This window comes from Balaenoptera acutorostrata, chromosome X, assembly GCF_949987535.1.
Source record: "Balaenoptera acutorostrata chromosome X, mBalAcu1.1, whole genome shotgun sequence".
Taxonomy (NCBI): Eukaryota; Metazoa; Chordata; class Mammalia; order Artiodactyla; family Balaenopteridae; genus Balaenoptera; species Balaenoptera acutorostrata.
In genome coordinates, this window is record NC_080085.1 from 39,260,245 (window position 1) to 39,280,061 (window position 19,817).

The 19,817-nt window shown below is 39.9% G+C and overlaps 2 protein-coding genes across 2 annotated transcripts in view; one reads left to right on the top strand and one right to left on the bottom strand.

Moving 5' to 3' along the window:
- Positions 1-19,817, bottom strand: part of EFHC2 (EF-hand domain containing 2) — a 153,181-nt gene that overhangs the window by 117,893 nt on the left and 15,471 nt on the right. Inside the window, 1 exon segment of the mRNA XM_057537632.1 lies at positions 2,188-2,338. Within this exon segment, the coding sequence (XP_057393615.1) occupies positions 2,188-2,338 (151 nt within the window).
- Positions 11,832-14,766, top strand: LOC103010785 (putative deoxyribonuclease TATDN2). The gene is given in 5 exon segments (XM_057538575.1): positions 11,832-11,948; positions 12,581-12,689; positions 12,692-12,733; positions 12,736-12,860; positions 12,862-14,766. Coding segments are annotated over 5 exon segments (2,298 nt in total).

The window sequence follows — 19,817 nt, forward strand, 5'->3', positions numbered from 1 at the left end:
CTCTGAGACAATCGGTTAAGATTCAGATGGAGCAAATTACTTCTCTAAGCCTGTTTCCTTTCTGTAAAAGCTGATGATAACCTACTTTAGATGGTCACTGGGGTGATTAAATGAGATAATGATAAAGTAGGTACCTTATCATTAGATATTCCCCTTCCTCACTCTCTATATTTAATCGCTGGCCAAGGCCTATTAACTGCCAATCAAATGTGTCTACAATCTTTCCCCTATGTTCTCTTCCTACCATCATTGTCCTGGTTTGGATACTCAGCACTTCTACCCTGAACAACTGCAAAACTCCTGGACTAGTCACCTTGCTCCCTTTCCTCTCCAAACTGCTTGCCTACAAGCTCCATGAGATAGGGATATAATGAGTCTTATTCCTTTTGTCCATTTTCCCAAAACCCAGCACAGTGCCTAGCATGGAGTAGACACTCAACAAACACTTCATGACAATGCTGACTGGCTCCAAATTAATCATCCAGACATAATGAAGCCATGCTCTAAGAACAATCTCAATCTCATGAGCACTGAAGGAAGTCCTTCGCATACTGACTCGTCATAACATTACGCTCAGAGGCCTATGGTCCTAAAACTTCTCTGTTTCTCCCCCATGGAACCCACTGTGGTATATCAATATGGAGGCACTGGGCCCAGATAAGTAGTTAGTAAGCAAAAAGTTTATTCAACATAGGCAGAAAATCATAAGATGTGTTAAATAACGATAATTTGATAGTAAGTAGAGCATGTATATGTTAAACACAGAAAGAAAGGGATGGAAGGACCAAGAGACAACTACTTTTCAGTATGTATTAAATATACATTGAGGTACCTGGGCTCTGAATATTCATGATACACGAAATATACAAGAGGCACTAAATATTCATGGCCACTCAATATTCATGAGGCCTTAATTTGGCCACTCATTCATTGGTGACACCCATTCTAGCCCCATGTGTCCTTTGCCCAAGAAACACAAATAAAACCCATGACTATTCAGCAGGCCGACTGGCAAGCTACAGCTGTGGCCAGGCCCACTTGTCCCTACGTCTTTCCAACAGAGTGAGTGTGTGCCATTAGCCTAAGGTCCCTTCTGTCTGTGGTCTTCCTTGAACTTTAACTCTGGTCTCCAAACCATACTATCGTCAGAAAAGCCTGATGCAACAGAAAAAGAGAGAGAGGACCATTGCCTACCCCAGGATTCGGGCAGGGTGGTCCTTCCACCCACTTGTACCTTGTCCTAAGTATGTGAACCTCTCTGCCAAAAAATTATTCCTCTTACTGACCTGAGTTCTGACCCCCTAGGTCCTGTCCTTGAGGATACAGAAAATTAGGTCACCCCTCCCCCACGTGACAGCCCTTTAGATTCCTTAAGACATTTATCAGGCACATCCGAGTCTTCCCTTTACAGACAAATAGCCCTTTTCACTATTCTCCCTTACACATGATAAATTTTCAGTCCTTTCACCAACATGGCTGCTGTCCCTTGAAGGCATCCAGAACTTGGCATTGTCCAAAGTAAAGGACTTACAGCACACACAGAAGAAATCAATTACCTCCCTTGACCTCTGCCATGCTTCTACTAATGCAACCTAGGATTAGCTTCTCCGCTGGCCACGTCGCAGAGCTAACTCTTGTCTGGCTGAAGTGGAGTATGGGTAAAGATGACTGGCATATGTGGGGCGAAGGAGCAATGGCCCTCTCTTGAAGCACTATGAAAGTCTGTAGTTAATAGGTATGAAGATGAAGAGAGAGTGGTTGAAGCAAACAGCAGTGAATTCAAGAAAGGAGAGAGAAGCCCAATCTGGAAGTGGCAGTGGAGACCAGTCTTCTCTCTACCCCTGAGGGTGTTATGAAGGAAGTAATGTGGTCATAGCAAAAAGACAAAAAAGAGTTTGAAGAAAAAAGTCAAAGACACAGGAGAGTTCGCTCATACTAGAGCAGCATGTGAAAGATACAGGGATGACACAGAAGAGTGAGTGAAATGGCCAGTGTTGAGGTGTGGAGGGTAGAAAGCTGATAAGTCAGCATCAATAACTACAAGCTATCAGCGTGTTTACATTCACCATTGCCAACAAGTTAGATACCTACGCAGTAGCATGGGGTCTTTTAAAAAGCGAGAGAAAGATAGTATATAAAGGCAGTAGTTAGAAGTGAAAGAACCATAACTCTGCTTTAAATAGATACCTTGAGGCAGTCCGCTATTTTTCAATGCTGGTTCATTTACTTGAATTGTGTCATCTTCAAGGTAGAAGTAGATTTCATAGCATCTTATTCTATAGTTTTCCTGAATTTTATCAGGCACTTCATCTTCTAAATAGGCATCAAAACATAATACCTGTTGGAATCATAATTAGAAACTAAGAAATGAAAAAAATTCAGCGAACTTAAAATCAATAAAGCTACTGCCTGTATACTTTTTGTTAACGTAAAGAAAAAATTTGAGGAAATTTTTGCAAGAAGACATTCTACACATCAGCTATGAGAATGGATATACAGTCTAGGTTACAGTATATAAAGATTATTTTATATTTTCATCACTGTCTGGTTAGAATGAGGAAATGATATTCAAGCAATAAATCCATCATTCAGCTCCACCATAAATTGAACTAGCGTCTGTCTTTGGAATTTCACAGTGGGATTCCATATGTATGTGCTACAGACAAAATAATATTCTTTCCCACAAGACGAATATAAGAAGTTTTGTCATTTTTTTCTCATTAAAAATACCACAAAGCTACCTTGGTTCTAGGATAAACTTATTCTCATCTCTGGTCCTGCTGATTGCTTGCCTTGAGGCAATTCAAACAGGCGGAGCTGAAATTCTTCCAATGCACTGGAGACCCCACCCTACACTTCTTCAGGAACCTCAAAGAGCCTAGCTCAATGCTAGACCCAGCCTCATCTTACTGTGTGTGTCGGGGTGGGGGTGGGGGGTAGACATGGGTAGGAGAGGTGGATTCTAAAGCAGTTACGGTAAAAATCAGAGAGAGTCAAAAATACCCTTGAAAATTCCTTAACTACTTTGGAAAACTGTGCCTCTCAGTAAGTACAACACAGCCCGTTTTTCTCCCATGTTGAAGCAGAAGACTGACTGCCTCTTCAGTTGAAGACCAGTTGAAATAGCTTCCTTAGGTTTAGGTGCCATGTTGTATGAATAATACATACCTTTCACCATTAGAATCACTCTCAACACAACGACCTGCTTACACACACTAAGAAAGACGTGGTAATTGAGGACAATTGAAGGAACAGTAGATTCAGGCTACCATTGCAAGCTTGGCCTGGGGCACAAGCTCCTTCAGAGCTCCATTTTAATACTTCCTTTGCTCTCATTTTTGTTCAATTTTGATAATTAAAGTTGCAAAAGTTAAGTGTACATCTGTTGTAACACCAAGTTAATTCAACATAGACAATATATATGTGAGTGAGGCTGTTAGGCGCAATCTAACCTCTAGGGGTGGTCAGTTACCCTAATTAGGAATATATGCTCCAGGATTGTTTGGCAAATTTCTATCAGAAGCCCATGCTTCAGAAGTGGCTGACAAAATGCCTCAGTAGTTTATCTCTGATCAACAGAAGAGGCTTTGCTAATCACCATAAAGAATATTAGAAATGAGTTTTAGCTAGTGAAATAATTGTATTCAAAATGAATGGATCAGTTACAAATATTGACCAGCCACTGTCTTTACCAGAACAGGTTCTAGGAATCTAGTGAGCCCAGAGATCTATACCTTCAAAATGGCACCTTTGTCTTCATTCCAAAACGGTCCTATGTTCAGCTGCTTTCTTGGGGAATTTATCTGGGCTGATTCCAGTTAGAAAGTTAGCTAAACTCACTACTAGAATGTTGTCACATTTGTGTTGAGTGAACATTTCCGGTAAGATGCTGTTGGATGGGTACAGGGTTTCCTTCTGGGGTGATGAAAATGTCTTGGAACTAAATAGAGGTGATGGTTGTACAACACTGTGAATATATTAGATGCCACTGAACTGCACGCTTTAAAATGCCTAAGGGTTAATTTTATGTTATGTAAATTTTACCTCAATTTTTAAAAAAAGATGTGGGATGCCGAATTATATTGAACACTAAAATAGTAAACGTTATGTTATATGAATACTGTCTCAATTTTTTTAAAGTAGGGGGGAAAAAGATGTTGTTGGAACACCTAAAAGGACAAGAGAGGTGGGGTTCCATCAAGCTTTCAGTAGAGGAAGTGAGGAAGAGCAAAATATGCCACCCTAGAAGGTGTCACTTTACAATGTGGATTATTTGGAGCTGAAGACAGAGCCCAGCAGACCCAGGAAGAACTTTTTACCTCTCCCTTAACTGCCTAAAAGGACTTAGACACGAAACCTGCACCAGGAAGAGAGCTACTACCAGAGAAAGCTTATTTATATCAGAAAGCCTTATCAGCATGGCATGGCAAACATTTGTTTACCAAACACTTGCTCTTCTCATTTTCCTGTGAATGATCTTTGAAGCCCCAGACCTCTACCCCCGTCTACTTAGCTCAGGATGGTATATAAGCATCAAGTACCCGACTGCCAAAGAGTCTCATATTTTTATGGGGCTCCGATATGTACAAAATTTCCTTTTCTTCCATTAATCTGTATTATGTTAATTTAACTATTAGTCCAGAGAAAGAATCTAGAAGGGAAGAAGGGAAAAGTTTTCTGCTCCTACAGTAATATTCAATCTGAAACTTTTTTTCTTTGTAATTGGGTAGGAAAGTGTAGAGAGACTATTCATACCCCACCTACCTCTATGTATTGAATGCTACTGGTATACATTTGTGCATGACCGAACTGCCAGAGATCAGCTGACAATATTGTCAAGCATATAATCATTAAATATTTAACAAGCAAATGATGCACTGAAAGAGAATAAACGATGCTCAGTGGAAACAAAGAGAAAGAAAGACATGATTTTAGGTTGGACTTCAATATTTCTAGAAGAGGGACAGACTGATATTTCATGTTCTGGTCCCCTGAGAATACAGGGCTGACGAACTCCAGCATGAAAGGTAGAGAGCAAGTCAGAGCAGTAGAGATGGAAAGGTAGAAAAAGAAGAGGGAGAGGAAACTGTAAAATGTAGCAAAATGGCATTTGAGGGAAGAGATACCAAATAGATTAAAAGTGATCTCACAAAGGTGAAAGACCTAATTGCAATGGAACTTGATGTACCAGAGAATCCAGAGAGAACAATCTAAAATAAAAACTGTGAGAAATGAAAATTTATAGAAACATAATTATGATACAAGGTTTCATCATAATTTATGATGTCAAGCAGAGACTAGATAAATAAGGTCCTAGAGGATGTAATTGGCTGTAATTTTCTTGAAAACAGAATGTAAATGCCATTTGGCAGGTTGTGTGATCTTCCATTCCCCACAGGCCTCTACAAGCCCTGTATTATATGAGGTTACCTGCCTGATCCCCAAGGCATTCAGATTTTTGATGCTAGCCAAGAGGATATAAAATCTGAAATCAATTAGCTTTAAATACTAGATATGTGATATTTCCTCATATAATGGAAAAAAATTTAATGTTAATATTTCTGAAATCAGATTCTTCTTACAATTAAAGCCAAAAGAAACTCAAAGCAGTCAGGAATGCATTTTAACGAGGAACATAGATGTAACTTGATGTAAGGTGTAAATTTAGCCTTGTGGGGAAGGAGTTAGTTCTGTTTTCATGTCAACTGAGTTCTCTGCTTTGCACTGCATATCCCAAATAGCTGGATTTTAACATCAATCTGGAATCCTAATTTTCACTTAAAATGTTTTCAAAATGTTACTGTCTGATGTAGCATTGACATAAAAATGCTAGAAGATTGTCCATCGTGTGCTAGGCAATGCAATCATAAGGCAAAAACAAAAGTCTAATCTCTCAGAATAAATCACAGAATTTTAAAAGATCGTGAAGCTGGTATGACCAATGCATGAGTCATAAAGACTATTACTCAGGAACCAAACATCTGAGTGTCAAAAGCTTACAGGTGAATTCCTAGAGAAGCTGTTAGGAAAGAAAGAAGCACCAGTAATGTTCAATAAGGCTCAACGTTTTATAAAGAGATCAACATCATAAGTCTAAATTTAAAATGTTTATGTTCTATTTAATGAAAAAGGCTCAGATGTAAATTGCGAGGTACTAAACAAAAAGGTACATAATAGTAAGGATAAATGCATGCTATCATAGGTTAGTTAGCAGACAATAAAAATTTGTGTACATTTAATGCAGTGTTGTTTATTCTTCTGGAAAAAGATGTTATTATTATTTTTTTTGATGTGGACCATTTTTAAACTCTTTATTGAATTTGTTACAATACTGCTTCTGTTTTATGTTTTGGTTTTCTGGCCATGAGGCATGTGGGATCTTAGTTCCCCGACCAGGGATCGAACCTGCACCCCCTGCATTGGAAGGTGAAGTCTTAACCATTGGACCACCAGGGAAGTCCCCAAGCTGTTATTAAATCAATGGTTTCTCTTATGACTATGGAATCTCAGAATTAAGGAAATAAACTATAATGAATTTTGTATTGCATATAGAGGATGGCTCCTTTATACATGACAATGGTATATTTTAAGAAATTTATCATATGTGAAGGGCAGCACAATATAACACCCCAAAATATGCTTCTTTGGCATAAGAATTATCTTGAGCTGATCATTTTTAAGAAACAGCTGAGAAAGAAGAAGTTCTGAAATGTGAGTAAAAGTTATCCTTTTGTAAGAGACTTTTACATTTCTAACGGAAATCTCCATTGGTAAGGGTTTCTCCCTCTCTGTGCCAGAAAAAGGAAGATAACTATATCTCTAGAAATGCATCAATGGAGAAAGCATGAACTTAAATCTGCATAACTGTACCGACCTTTACTGTGCTTTGCCTGATAACCTCCCATAACTGGCTCGCCCTACCCCGAACATCTTTTGCCTTTAGCTGGAACTAGTATTTAAGGTGGTGGCTTGGGATATTTGGGAGAGTTACTCAGTTTTCCTGGTATCTCCCATGTATACAGGAGGTAAACATGCTATTAAACTTGTTTGTTTTTCTCCTGTTAAGCTGTCTTTCATTACAGGGGGCATCTCAGCCAAAAACCTAGAAGGGTAAAAGGAAAATTATTTTCCTTCCCTACATAGGCTAATTTACAAAAAAAAATATTTTTTAAATAAATTTAAACTACAGAAATCATAACCATCAATCACAAGCAATACAACTAAAAATGTATCATGTAACTATAAACAAATATTGTCACCCCTAATAATTATTGTGAGGAGAGTAAATTTTAAAATACAAAAAATAAGTAGAGAATTTAATAAAATTTAAAGAGGTATAAACCTATAAGATACAAGCAAATCTGTAATCTTAGGTAAATTACTGGATTTAGATTATAACATATGAGAATTTAGAGTTAAAGACAGCCAACGCAGGTAAATGTACTAACTCAGTGATTCTCAGCCTTCTCGGCTTCTCATGAGGAACTTAAAAAACAAAAAAAACCATACCCAAGCCTAAATAAATTAAATAGGAATCTTGGAGGCAGTTAAGAGGGGCATTAGTATTTTTTTTAAAGCTCCACAAGTAATTCTGAAATGCAGTCACAGTGAGCAATGGATTGAACAAAAATTTTTGAAAGTGCAAAAATTTGTCATAAGGAAAACAAGTCTAAAGCAAAAAAGGATAAAAGCACAAATAGATAAATTTGAAAGGAGAAAAACAACTGCAATAAATAAATCCAAGAGTTTTTATTAATAAATAAAATAGGTAAGATTCTAGCGTTGGGGAGGGAAAAAAACTTTCCTCTACCCTTCTAGGTTCTTCTGACTGGTCTAACGAATTAAACTGACATGAGACAGATTAACAGGAGAAAAACCAAATTTCATTATGTACGTATAGGGGCTCCGTAAGAATATGAAGCCCGAAGACCAGTTAGGCAATTGAAGCTTATATGCCATCTGAGAGAAGGGGAAGGGGGTAGGAGTTTGCGACTTCAAAGGGGAGGAAGGCAATTCACAAGAAGGTGAAAAAAAGCAAATGTTTGGTAAACAAACGTTTGCTGGGCCATACAGAAGCAATGGGAGAAAGAGAGGAATTTTAACCGACACTTTGCTAGGTTCCTCCCTGTCTCCCTTCATGGAACAGGTCCTGTATCTAAATTCTTTTAGGCAGTTAGGGAGAAAGTCAAAGGTTCTTCCTTAGTCTTTTGGGCCTTGATTGTTTTCAGCTCAGGATAATCCACGTGCCTAAAAGACACTATTTGGGGTGGCAAATTTTGCTCCCCTGCACTAGCAAAGATAATCAAAGAATGTAAATAAATAAAATCAGAAATGAGATAGTGCACAACATAGAGAAGTAATAAATTATAAGATGTAAGTTATCTTATTATAATAAATTATTCAAGCTTTTATGAACATAAATTTTAAAACCACAATTAAATAAGTGATTTTCTGTAAGAATTGTGAAGTATCAAAACACAATGAATAAACTAATAACCAAGTAAGAAGCAAAAAAATTACCAAAGTATTGCCCCAACAAAGGCTCCAACCAGGATGATTTACTAATAGATTCTTTCAAGCTTTCAAGGAAAAGAAAAGCACCACTTTATATAACTCCCCCAGGATACCAAAAAAGATGGAAAGCTACAAAGGTGAATTCCAATGCCTAATACACAAGGTGTTAAAAAAAAAAAAAAAAAAAGAAAACTATGGAGCAATAGTTTTCACCCTGGCTTCACATTAGAATCACCTGTACAGCTTTATAAAATCATGATGTTTGGGCCACATCCACACCTATATACACCCACACACAATGAAATCAGAATCCCTCAGGTCGGGCCCAGGTATCAGTGATTTTAAAGCTCCCCAAGTGATTACAATGTGCAAGCCTAGGTTGAGAACTACTGTTCCAGAACAATTTCATTACTTATGATTTATAGAGCAAAGATCCTAACTAAAGTACAAGCAAACTAAATTCAAGAGTCCATAACAGTCATAAGCAAACTACACAAAAAGCAGCATTTTCCTCACAGATGCAAAGATGTTTCTAAATTAGGAAGCAAGAGCAAATATATAATGATCTCAAACTGTTTCCTACCACATATGTTTTAAAATTCAAGAGTAATTCCTTAACAGGATAAAAAAGCATCTGCTTTAAAACAATAGCCTAAACATCCAGTATTATATGTAATTGAACTATGTGTCTGTGACAATCAGGAACAGAACAAAAATGCCCCTACCAACATCATGATTTAATATTTTTTAGGAGTTCTGGACAATGTAAGAAGTAAAAATATTAGCAAGAAAGAGACAAAAGCATCATTATAGATAGACAAAATAATGGCATAGGGAAACGCTGAAAAACTAAGAATAAATAAAAGATTTCAGCATAACCACAACTGAATCAAAAATATTCTTATGTACTAGCAATAACCACCTGAAAATACAGTGGAAGAAAAAAGGTATGTTCACAATAGAATACAAAATTACAAAACACTTAAAAATAGTTTTAATGAAAACTCTGTGACCCAGATAAAACTCTAAAAGTATTTACTAGAAGATATAGGAAAACTTGACAAATAATAGGACAGGCAAAGTATATTCTGGATAAGCAGACTAAAATAACATATTTCAAATGGATATTTCATTGGTGTTTTGGAAGGACTTGAAAAAATAATTCTAATTTCATCTGATAAACAGTCAGCCTATTAAAGATAATTATGAAAATTAAGAGTAATGTAGAAGACCTAACTCTCCTAGATTTTATACCTTACTTACTATTATGCTTCAGTTATTAAAACAGTGCAAAACCAGACTAATAAGAGACACACTAGTGCGTGGAAAAGAATAGATAGTCTGGAAATAGGCTCTATTACATATAGGAATTTAACACATGATGAAAGAGGAATCATATCAGTAAGTGAAAAAAGTACTAACTTGGAAAACCATCAATGTATATCTCCACCTAAAATAAATATAACCCAAAATAAATATCAGATGGATTATCAGCTTAAATATAACAAATCAATCCCTTTTACCCTCCAAAAAAAATTATATATGTGGCAAAGCCCTGAAAGGGAGGATGACCATTCCAGACTTAAGAGAAAAAGACAAAATTATGAAAGAAAATGTTAAAATTTAACTACAAAAACAAGTTATAACTTCAACAGGCTAAAATATAAATTAAAAACAAGCAACAGGGCTTCCCTGGTGGCGCAGTGGTAGAGAATCTGCCTGCCAATGCAGGGGACACGGGTTCGAGCCCTGGTCTGGGAAGATCCCACATGCCGCGGAGCAACTGGGCCCATGAGCCACGACTACTGAGCCTGCGCGTCTGGAGCCTGTGCTCCGCAACGGGAGGGGCCGTGATAGTGAGAGGCCCGCGCGCCGCGATGAAGAGTGGCCCCCACTTGCCGCGGCTGGAGAGGGCCCTCGCGCAGAGGTGGAGACCCGACACAGCCATAAATAAATAAATAAAAATTAATTTAAAAAATAAAAAAACACAGTTCAAGTACTTTCTTTAAAAAAAAAAACCAACATACAAGTTAGAAATTTAGAACATATGACAAAAGCTTATTTTATAAAAAAAATTTTAATTAATTCTTAAAGGATCTTAAAAAAGAAATGAAAACAAATTAAAATGCAGGAGAGGTTCAATTAAAAAAAGGAAAATATTCACTCTAAAGAAGTATCAGGTAAGTACAAATTAAAATAACAGTGAGGCACCAGTTTTGTTTGTTTCTCCTATTAAATGAGCCTGGTAGGGTTATCCATTACCCATGGGATTGTAAATTATTACAGTTCTTCTGAGGTAGTGTGATGCTCTGAAGAGCCATTTTAAAATTCCTATACTTCTTCTCAGGAACTCCATTTCCGGGCACGCAGCCCAAAGAAACAAACCAAAATATGGAGAAACATATGTGCAAAGATGTTCTTTGCAGCATTTTTTTTATTATACAAAAAAATTAGAGTGGGGTAAATTAAAGATCTAACAAGAAAGGAAGGATCTGGTGAATTATGGCACATGTATGTATTCTATGGAATATTATGAAGGCAGTAGTATGATATTTTTTATTTTATTTTATTTTTTTTTAGTATGATATTTTTTAAAACGATGCGGCAATAAGAGAAATGCTTAGGATACGCACAAATGTCGAGTGAAAAAAAACCACAGGACTGAAAATGGTAACATACTACAATTATGTTTTCAAAACCATGTATATTTAAACTATGCTTTATAAACCATAATTATGCTTTTCAAAAACACTGGCAGGGGGTGGGGGGAAAGTAACAAAAAGCAAGCAATGGCGGCAACTCCAGTGGCGGGCTGGCTGAGACGCACACGAGGCGGGGGCGGGGGGGAAGGGTGGGGGGGAGTGGGGGTGGGGAGTAAGAAAAAGCAAGCAATGGCGGCAACACCAGCGGCGGGCTGGCTGCCACGCACACGAGGCGAGGGGCGGGGAGTAACAAAAAGCAAGCAATGGCGGCGACTCCAGCGGCGGGCTGGCTGAGACGCACACGAGGCGGGGGCGGGGGGGAAGGGTGGGGGGGAGTGGGGGTGGGGAGTAAGAAAAAGCAAGCAATGGCGGCAACACCAGCGGCGGGCTGGCTGCCACGCACACGAGGCGAGGGGCGGGGAGTAACAAAAAGCAAGCAATGGCGGCGACTCCAGCGGCGGGCTGGCTGAGACGCACACGAGGCGGGGGCGGGGGGGAAGGGTGGGGGGGAGTGGGGGTGGGGAGTAAGAAAAAGCAAGCAATGGCGGCAACACCAGCGGCGGGCTGGCTGCCACGCACACGAGGCGAGGGGCGGGGAGTAACAAAAAGCAAGCAATGGCGGCGACTCCAGCGGCGGGCTGGCTGCCACGCACACGAGGCGAGGGGCGGGGAGTAACAAAAAGCAAGCAATGGCGGCGACTCCAGCGGCCGGCTGGCTGCGACGCACACGAGGCATAGGCGGGGGCGGGGGGGGGGGGAGGGGCAGCTGTGGACAGGATGGAACAGACCTGAGGTAGAAGCGGAATGGGGGGGGCACCCCGGGTTGCGGGAGTACTTCCGGTGGCCAGGGCGGGTGGGCGGAAGGAGCTGTGCCCTCCCCCCAACCTCCTCCAGCACTGGGTTCAGCCCCGCCCTCCTGCACTCCCTCGGCAGCCTGGATCTCTAGGCCACCAGCCCAGCTCAGGGGCCCCCGTGTGGGGTCCCTAAATTACCTTGCAGCGTTTTCGAGGGCTCTGACATCTCACAAGGGCCTTGTATTCCAAACCAAATAGAAAAGCTTTCTAGTCCCAGAAGTGCTTTGATATCCCGGAAGTGCCTTGACGCCCCGGAAGTAACTGTGCAAAAAAAAAAAAAAAGTCGCCGTTTTTCTCGGGAGCTCGCTGCGGGCTTGGACGTCGAACCAAGCCTTCAGTCGATGTTGGATCTTTGTGACTTTTGCAAATAGTTTTGAGATCACAAACTCAGTGGAAGGACTTTGACATCTCTGGAACACGGAGAACTGTGATGGGCGAGTGAAAGAAAGGAGAAAGTTCCCTAAGCCGCGGGAGCGGCGCAAGGTAAAGGACCAGAGGAGCGGCACTTAGGTAGAATCCCCCAGCAAACGCGGATGCCTCTGGGGGCCCAGTGACGTGGCCTCCTCCAGCCAGCCAGCTTAGGGCTCTGCATTACGTTCTGGGGAGCCTAGCCGCCCGGGTGCCTGAAAGCTCAGAAGGAGGTCCTTGTGGCCGTCAAGCCGAGGTTTCCTGGGGTTCATCCTGTCAGGGAAATTCCACCTTCTCATTTTACTTCTCTTTATACTCTTCCCATTCCTCAGGTTCGCGTGCGGGTGGAGCAGCCTCCAAAGACTACCTGATTCGGAGCACTCCGGTTTCCTCTCGTCCGTGGAATCACCTCAGCGCCATCCCCTTTGTGCTTTGCCAGTCCCGTTCTGGAAGAAATGGCTTCTCCAGAGGCTGCCTACAACCTTAAGAGTAATTCCAAACATAGTTTCTATAGCTCCATAAACCCTGAATTTGCAGCCATAGCTGAGGGTCAGAATAATGAGACTGAGGAAGCAAACGAGGGCCAGAGAAGCTGGGGTAGACAGCAAGACCAAGGCTCTTCAATGATATACGTGAAGGAGATCCAGGGCATCCTGGGAACATCGATGCCAGAAAGAGAGGCTGCCACTAGTACAGAATGGAGCACAAGACAGCAGCCCAACTCTGGAGGAATATCAGCCAGGGATGTCCCCTTCTCTGCTCCTCAAGGAATAGTGTCTGCCTCAGAGATCAGAGAGGAGAAGATAGAGATCAGCGACTTCTGTGACAGGAGAATGATGGTACATCGTGAGAAGCCACTTGGTTACCCAAGGGCACTCACTTTTGAAGAAGGCTCTCCAGCCCCAAAATTTCTAGGCAGACCTGACTATGATTCACAAATCCAAAAGCATCAAGATAAGAGTATGGTAATTGAGCACCCTTCTTCAGGAGGTGGCTGGTCTGAGATGAATGAGATTTCTGCCTTCAGTTTCCCTCAGGAGGAGCCAGTCTCACTCAGTCCCTTGATAATTTCAAAGCCTCCATCCTTCACAGCTGAGCCTGTCACCTACTGGCCTAATTTGTATAGTGGTCCTTGGCATAACTCTGCCAGCTACTGGCCCAGTAGTCCCAAGCCTCCTTGCTCTCTCTCCATGGGCGGCAGCAGCAGCAGCAACACATCCCAGGTTGGGAAGAGCAGCCAGAGTTTCTTGAGTGGTTATCCCTTCAGTTTTCCAGTGTACTCCCCAACCTGGCTCAGAGAACTGAAGGCATCAGAAGAAGATCAGTCTCTGAATTCTCATTCATTTCATTTCTCCAGAAGTTCAGAAGCCAGGATGAAGGAGAGGAGACACCATCTCCAAGAGGAGACACCATCACGTTCTTGGGAAGGATATGCATCTTGTTGCCTGCCAAGGAACTACTGGCAACAAAGCCTACAGCAGGGTTTCATTGATACCCATTGTCACCTGGACATGCTCTATTCCAGGTTGTCTTTCAAAGGGACGTTTGACCAGTTCAGAAAAATTTATAGCTACTCCTTCCCTAAGGAATTTCACGGCTGCATCTCTGATTTCTGTGATCCTCGCACACTGAAGGGTGGTCTATGGGAGGAGCTGTTGAAAGAGGATCTGGTCTGGGGGGCCTTTGGCTGTCACCCCCATTTTGCACGTTACTACAATGAGAGTTACGAAAGAAATATTGTGCAAGCCTTACGGCACCCCAAGGCTGTAGCATATGGAGAAATTGGCTTGGATTACTCCCATAAGTGCATCACACCTGTCCCACAGCAGCACAAGATATTTGAGAGACAGCTGCAGCTGGCCGTGTCTCTAAAGAAGCCCATGGTGATCCACTGCCGAGGAGCTGAGGAAGATCTGATGGGCATCCTGAAAAAATATGTGCCCTCTGACTACAAGATCCATAGGCATTGCTTCACTGGCAGTTACGCAGTCATCAAGCCCCTTCTGGACTACTTCCCCAACATGTCTGTGGGCTTCACTGCACTCCTGACTTACTCTTCTACCTGGGAGCTCCAGGATGCTCTGAAAAAGATCCCACTGGAGAGAATCGTCGTGGAAACCGATGCTCCCTTCTTCCTCCCTCGTGGGGTTCCCAAAAGCGTTTGCCCGTTTGCCCACCCAGGCCTGGCCCTGCATACGGTTCGAGAGATGGCCAGAATCAAAGATCAGCCACTCTCCCACACCTTGGCCACCTTACGAGAGAACACTAGTCGCCTCTACAATATTTAAGCAGAGAGGGCACAGTCAGGAGTCTTCCAGAAAAGGGAGACCAGCAGCCTGACAACATTGACTTGGTTTGAACTCTGCCTGTGTCCCAGGTCAAGGGTGTGTTTGGCAAGCCCATTGGAACAGAAGAAACCAGGACAGGATGTTCTCCGCAAAACTTCTTCATAAGACTTCTGCTTCTGGCTGGTAGGGTGGGGTGCAGTGGGATGGGAGGAAGACTAAGGGGAACTGCCCTTGATGTTATTAGGGGTTTCCTTCCAGCCCAGTTGTGCCAGGGTAGTCAGTAGAGAAGAAAGAGTTCCGTAAGGTTCTGGTTTGCTAATCCGAACCCCTGTTCTCTGCAGCCTGTGTTTCTGAGCAGTTGGTGACTAAAGTCACCCTCCTACTTGTCTTTTAAAAAAAAAACAAAGCAAGGAAAGTTGAATTTTAGAAGTGAGCTAGGTGATTTGTTCCGTTTATTCCCAAAATGTATTTGTTATTATAGGAATTCTATAGTCCATATGGGTTGTTGTTAAATTTGTAAATTCAGTAACTGTTCAACTTGCAATTTCTTATTTCTAAAGATAAACCAACAGTAGCATTTCATCTAAGAGGAAATCAATTTAGATAAAAATTAGTTAATAGTCATAATGTGCCAGGGAGGGCTGTGGGGGACCTTAGAATTGATGGGAACCAAATCGGTTGAATTTTACAACCACTGAGGAGATGAGGTTTGAATCTGAACTGAACTCCCTCCCCATACTTGGATAATTCCAAAGCTCTTCAGATAACTAGCATACTAGTAATAGCAACTCTTCATTCAAATTGCTCTGATTCTTTAACAAGGCCCAAATGTAGATTACTTAGAAATACCATTCTCCACAAGGGCAGAAATAGAGAAGAGCTTTAGCTGCCCATTTGGCAAACAGCCTTCCTCCTTGAGAAATTAAAATGAACCCACATTTTAAGGAAAACATTTGAGTTAGGAAATTTAACTTTGCCATGCAAGGCACACACCTAAGTCTAGGAGTCCGATTACTGGATGAGAAATTCCATTTTTAAAATGGAAAATCTCTTTTACTCTTGAAAACTAAATCAATGAAAAGAGGCCCAGCATACTCCAGACTTCTCTAGTTTCCTTTGTGCCTATTTATGAGGATCCAGAAAAATCAGCTGGCTCCTCACCATCTGGCTCTCAGCTCAGAAGTCTCCTCCACAGAGAAGCCCTCCCTGACCACCAATCTGTAAGTGTTCACCTCACCTGGGAGGAAAAAAAATCCTGGACTTACTATTTTGATTTAATCCTAGCAGTTAGCCCTGTCTGAGATTGTGCTGTTAATAGATATGTGTGTTCATTGGTTATCTTCCCCACTAGATTGTAAGTTTACAAGCTTGTCAGTCTCGTTCACACTGTACATACACCCGATGTTAGAAGAGTGCCTGGAACAGAGCAGGCACTCAGCAAAGATATCTTGGATTAACATATGAATGAATAACTAACTTCATTAACACCTGGCAGTTAAATGATAGTATTTGGGCGAGGTGGCAGATATTAGTAAGAGAATAGAGTAATAAGCCATCCTAGTTCTAGCATTCCTCTTTAATTTACAAGGCAAGGCAAGGTTGAAAGGCCACCTGTATTCTGCCGGTAGATGTCATCCATAATAAAAGAAAGAAATGAAAAAGATCAAGCTCTACCAGGAACTTGACAGTTCATATTTCCTATAAATAACACTGAGTATAGCATAGATTTCCCCTTTGTTGGGAATCCAGTCTTTTGAGAAGAAGAAAGCCGTAGCTGAAGTGCTTCACTTTCCTTAGTAGAACAAAAGAAGCTGATGCAGTGTTAAAGGTGCAACTTGATTATATTTTTCAAGACAGAAGACGTTCAAAAATTAAGCCAATATTTTGAGTTAGGAAGGTTTTTTTCTATTTAATGTACACTTTAAATAGACATTGTTCACAGTGTGTCCCTCAACCCGCTGGAGCCCTGAGCTTGTGATAAACAATTTTAGGAAAGAGGGTTCCATGGCACACGCTTTTGGTAAATAATGAGTTGTACAAAGTTCCTCAGATTTTTTTTTCATTTCACATTTCCTGTGATAATGCTAATGTGAGCCACAAATACCCAAGAAGGTATTTCTCAAAGTTACTTCTAGATTAATTTGATTAACTTGAGGTCCAATTCAGTGAGCTCAAGTTCTTTGGAAACACGACCTTAGTCACACGCTTGCTGTTGCCTTGCCCTTGTCACATTTTGTACATATCTCCACTCATCACATTCTAACATCCTCTTTCATTTACCTTTCTCACTACATAAGATCTGTGGAGAACACAATGTTATTCATCTGATTCTAGCAAAGTGACATTACCAAGTGGGCATTTTAAAAATGGGTGTGAATGAACGGTTGCTTTTGTAAGCGCACAATCAACAAGATAAACAGGATATACACATATTATAATTAAAGTAAGTTTCCTTTCCAAAAAAAAAAAAATGATCTCCTTCTTATATGGAGAAAATACTTTCCTTACCTGCTCCTCTCCCTCTACAATTTTGATGGCAAATGCATAGACCATACTCTGCAGTGTTTCTAACGTGCAGGAGAGAACCTTGCCATAATTCAGCTTAATTTCTTTAGGAATGGGAGTGAGCAATATAGTCTTTTCTGAGTGTAGTATATCCAGAGTGGCCTAAGTCAAAACTCACTATCTTCCTTTACTTATTTCTTGAATACAGTAAAGAACACTTGTTTCATCTATTCATGTTACTAGTAAAAAACAAAAAAACAAAAACAAAAACAAAAAAACACAAAAAACAAGAACCAAAAAAACACAAACAAAAAAAACCACCAAAAAAACACAAAAAAACCCACAAAAACAAACAAAAAAACAACTCGTGATCCAGATGTCCCTCCCTCCCACCCTCCCTATCCCACCCCTCTGGGCAGTCACAGAGCACGGAGCTGATCTCCCTGTGCTATGCGGCTTTGAGACTACCAAAGAGCACAAAGTGGGGGGAAAAGTCCACAATCCTACTACTTAGAGACAATCACTTTAACAACTGGAGTAGCTCTTTGGAGGTTTTCTCTAATATTTCCCTAGTTATTGGCCAATTCCAGTGCTGTACTCCTTGAGTCAACTTTGCTACTTAATATTTACTATAATATTCACTTCACTTTATAATAAGCATAAGCAGTGCATTTTATTTCCTCTAAATTTGTGATTTAAATACATTATTTTGTGTATTTTTGTTTGCTTTCCTGAGGAAATAAGCTAGAATTCTGTTGTTTTTAAGACTCAACTCTTTGACTTCTTGTTCAAATCTATTCTGTTTACTGATTTATAAAATTCTGCTTTTAAGTTTATTAATTTTTCCTTCAGTTCTCAGATGTATTTTTTTGTGTTATGCTTTTCCTAATGCCTTAATTAAATGCTTGGTTTATTTTTAATTTAGGGGGGAAGAACAGAGTATTCAATATTATAAATCTGCCTTATAACTCTGCTGTATCTATAGGATTTTTTATTTTAATGTTTATTTTCTCCCTATAAAAATTAATACATATGCATTACAAAAATATGAAAATAGGAACAGAAAGAAGTGTAGGATATTTCTACTACCTAGAACCCACTGTTTTGTTAATGTCTTTCCTTAACATAATTGTGATTCTATGTCAAATTTTGTATACTTTTAAAAAATTCATATTTTCATTATGCCAAATTATATATGCTTTTAAAAAATGATTGCTTTCATGCCCATACTCACTGAAGATTTATGTGCCACAAAATCCCACCACCAATCTATATACAATTTTCATGTTCTGGTGTATTTTTACTTTAAAAGTCTTTTTTCTTTTTTAACGTAGTTAAAAACGCAAAGTATATATGTTTATTAAGCAGAGTTAAAGAAGGAATATTTACAGGTCCTAGAGAAAGATGATATAAGAAGCTTTTTCCCCCATTGATTAAGATTTCAGCTCTATTCATTGTTACTTTTAATTTGTAAAGAATTGTCAGTTCAAGTGTGAATTCCAAAAATTAACATCTATTGGAACAACTCCCTTGAATGGTGAAAAATACTATATTTTTTCTCTTTATATCCCTATCTTGCATTTGTCATTTTATTATTGTTCATTGTGCTTTTATCTTCCAATAAACGTTTAAAATGTTTACACTGTTTTCAACTTTATTTATATTTTATAATTACTTATAAGTTTGTTTCCATTGCTCACCACTAACCCTTTTATTTCATGACTTCCCTCATGGTTGAACTGTTTAATTTGCTTTACAGCTGGCTGGAGTACATGTTCAAGCAACTTTCTCAGGAAAAGTATGTGGATGGCATATTTGTGAGAGATCATATATCTGAGAACATCTTTCTGCGGCTTTCACTAATAACACCTTGGCTGAGTCTAGAATTTGTGGGTCACAAACATTTTCCCCTAACAGTTACAGACATTGCTTCCCTGTCTTCTGGCATGTAAGACTGCAGAGAATTCTGATGTCAACTTCTCCTTCTTTGGGGGTTAAACTACTTGTTCTCTCAGGATGCTAGGTAATTTCTTTGCTTTATCCTTGAAATTAACATAAAAAATGCCAGACTATATCTAATTATTGGTCTCTTTTTTTGTTATTTTCTCTGGTACACGGTAAGCATTTGATCTGTAGATTTGTGTCTTTTTATAGTCGAGAAAGTTGGTTTTGTTTTTATTATTTTCTTATGGCGTGCTTAACTGATTTGGTTGCTTTTAATCTAGCTTCTAATTCTTTAGGAACAATTGTCTATATATTATAAGAGCTCCATCCTCTGTCCAGCCTTTCATTACCTATCTCAAGCTCTCATATCTGACCTTTTCCTCTGCATTCTGGGAGAATTTCTCAAGTTTGCCTTTTCCATCACTCATCTCATTTTCTCCAGTTTCTTTTTTTAAAATTTTACTACATATAATGCTTTTTAGTTTCCTCACATTTCTTCCTTCTTCAGCAAGTTCCCTTTCCTTTTCACCTACAGTCTCATTCAGCAATATTTTAAACATATTCTCTTGTTCTCTTTTCTCCTTCTAGACTTCACTTTAGTT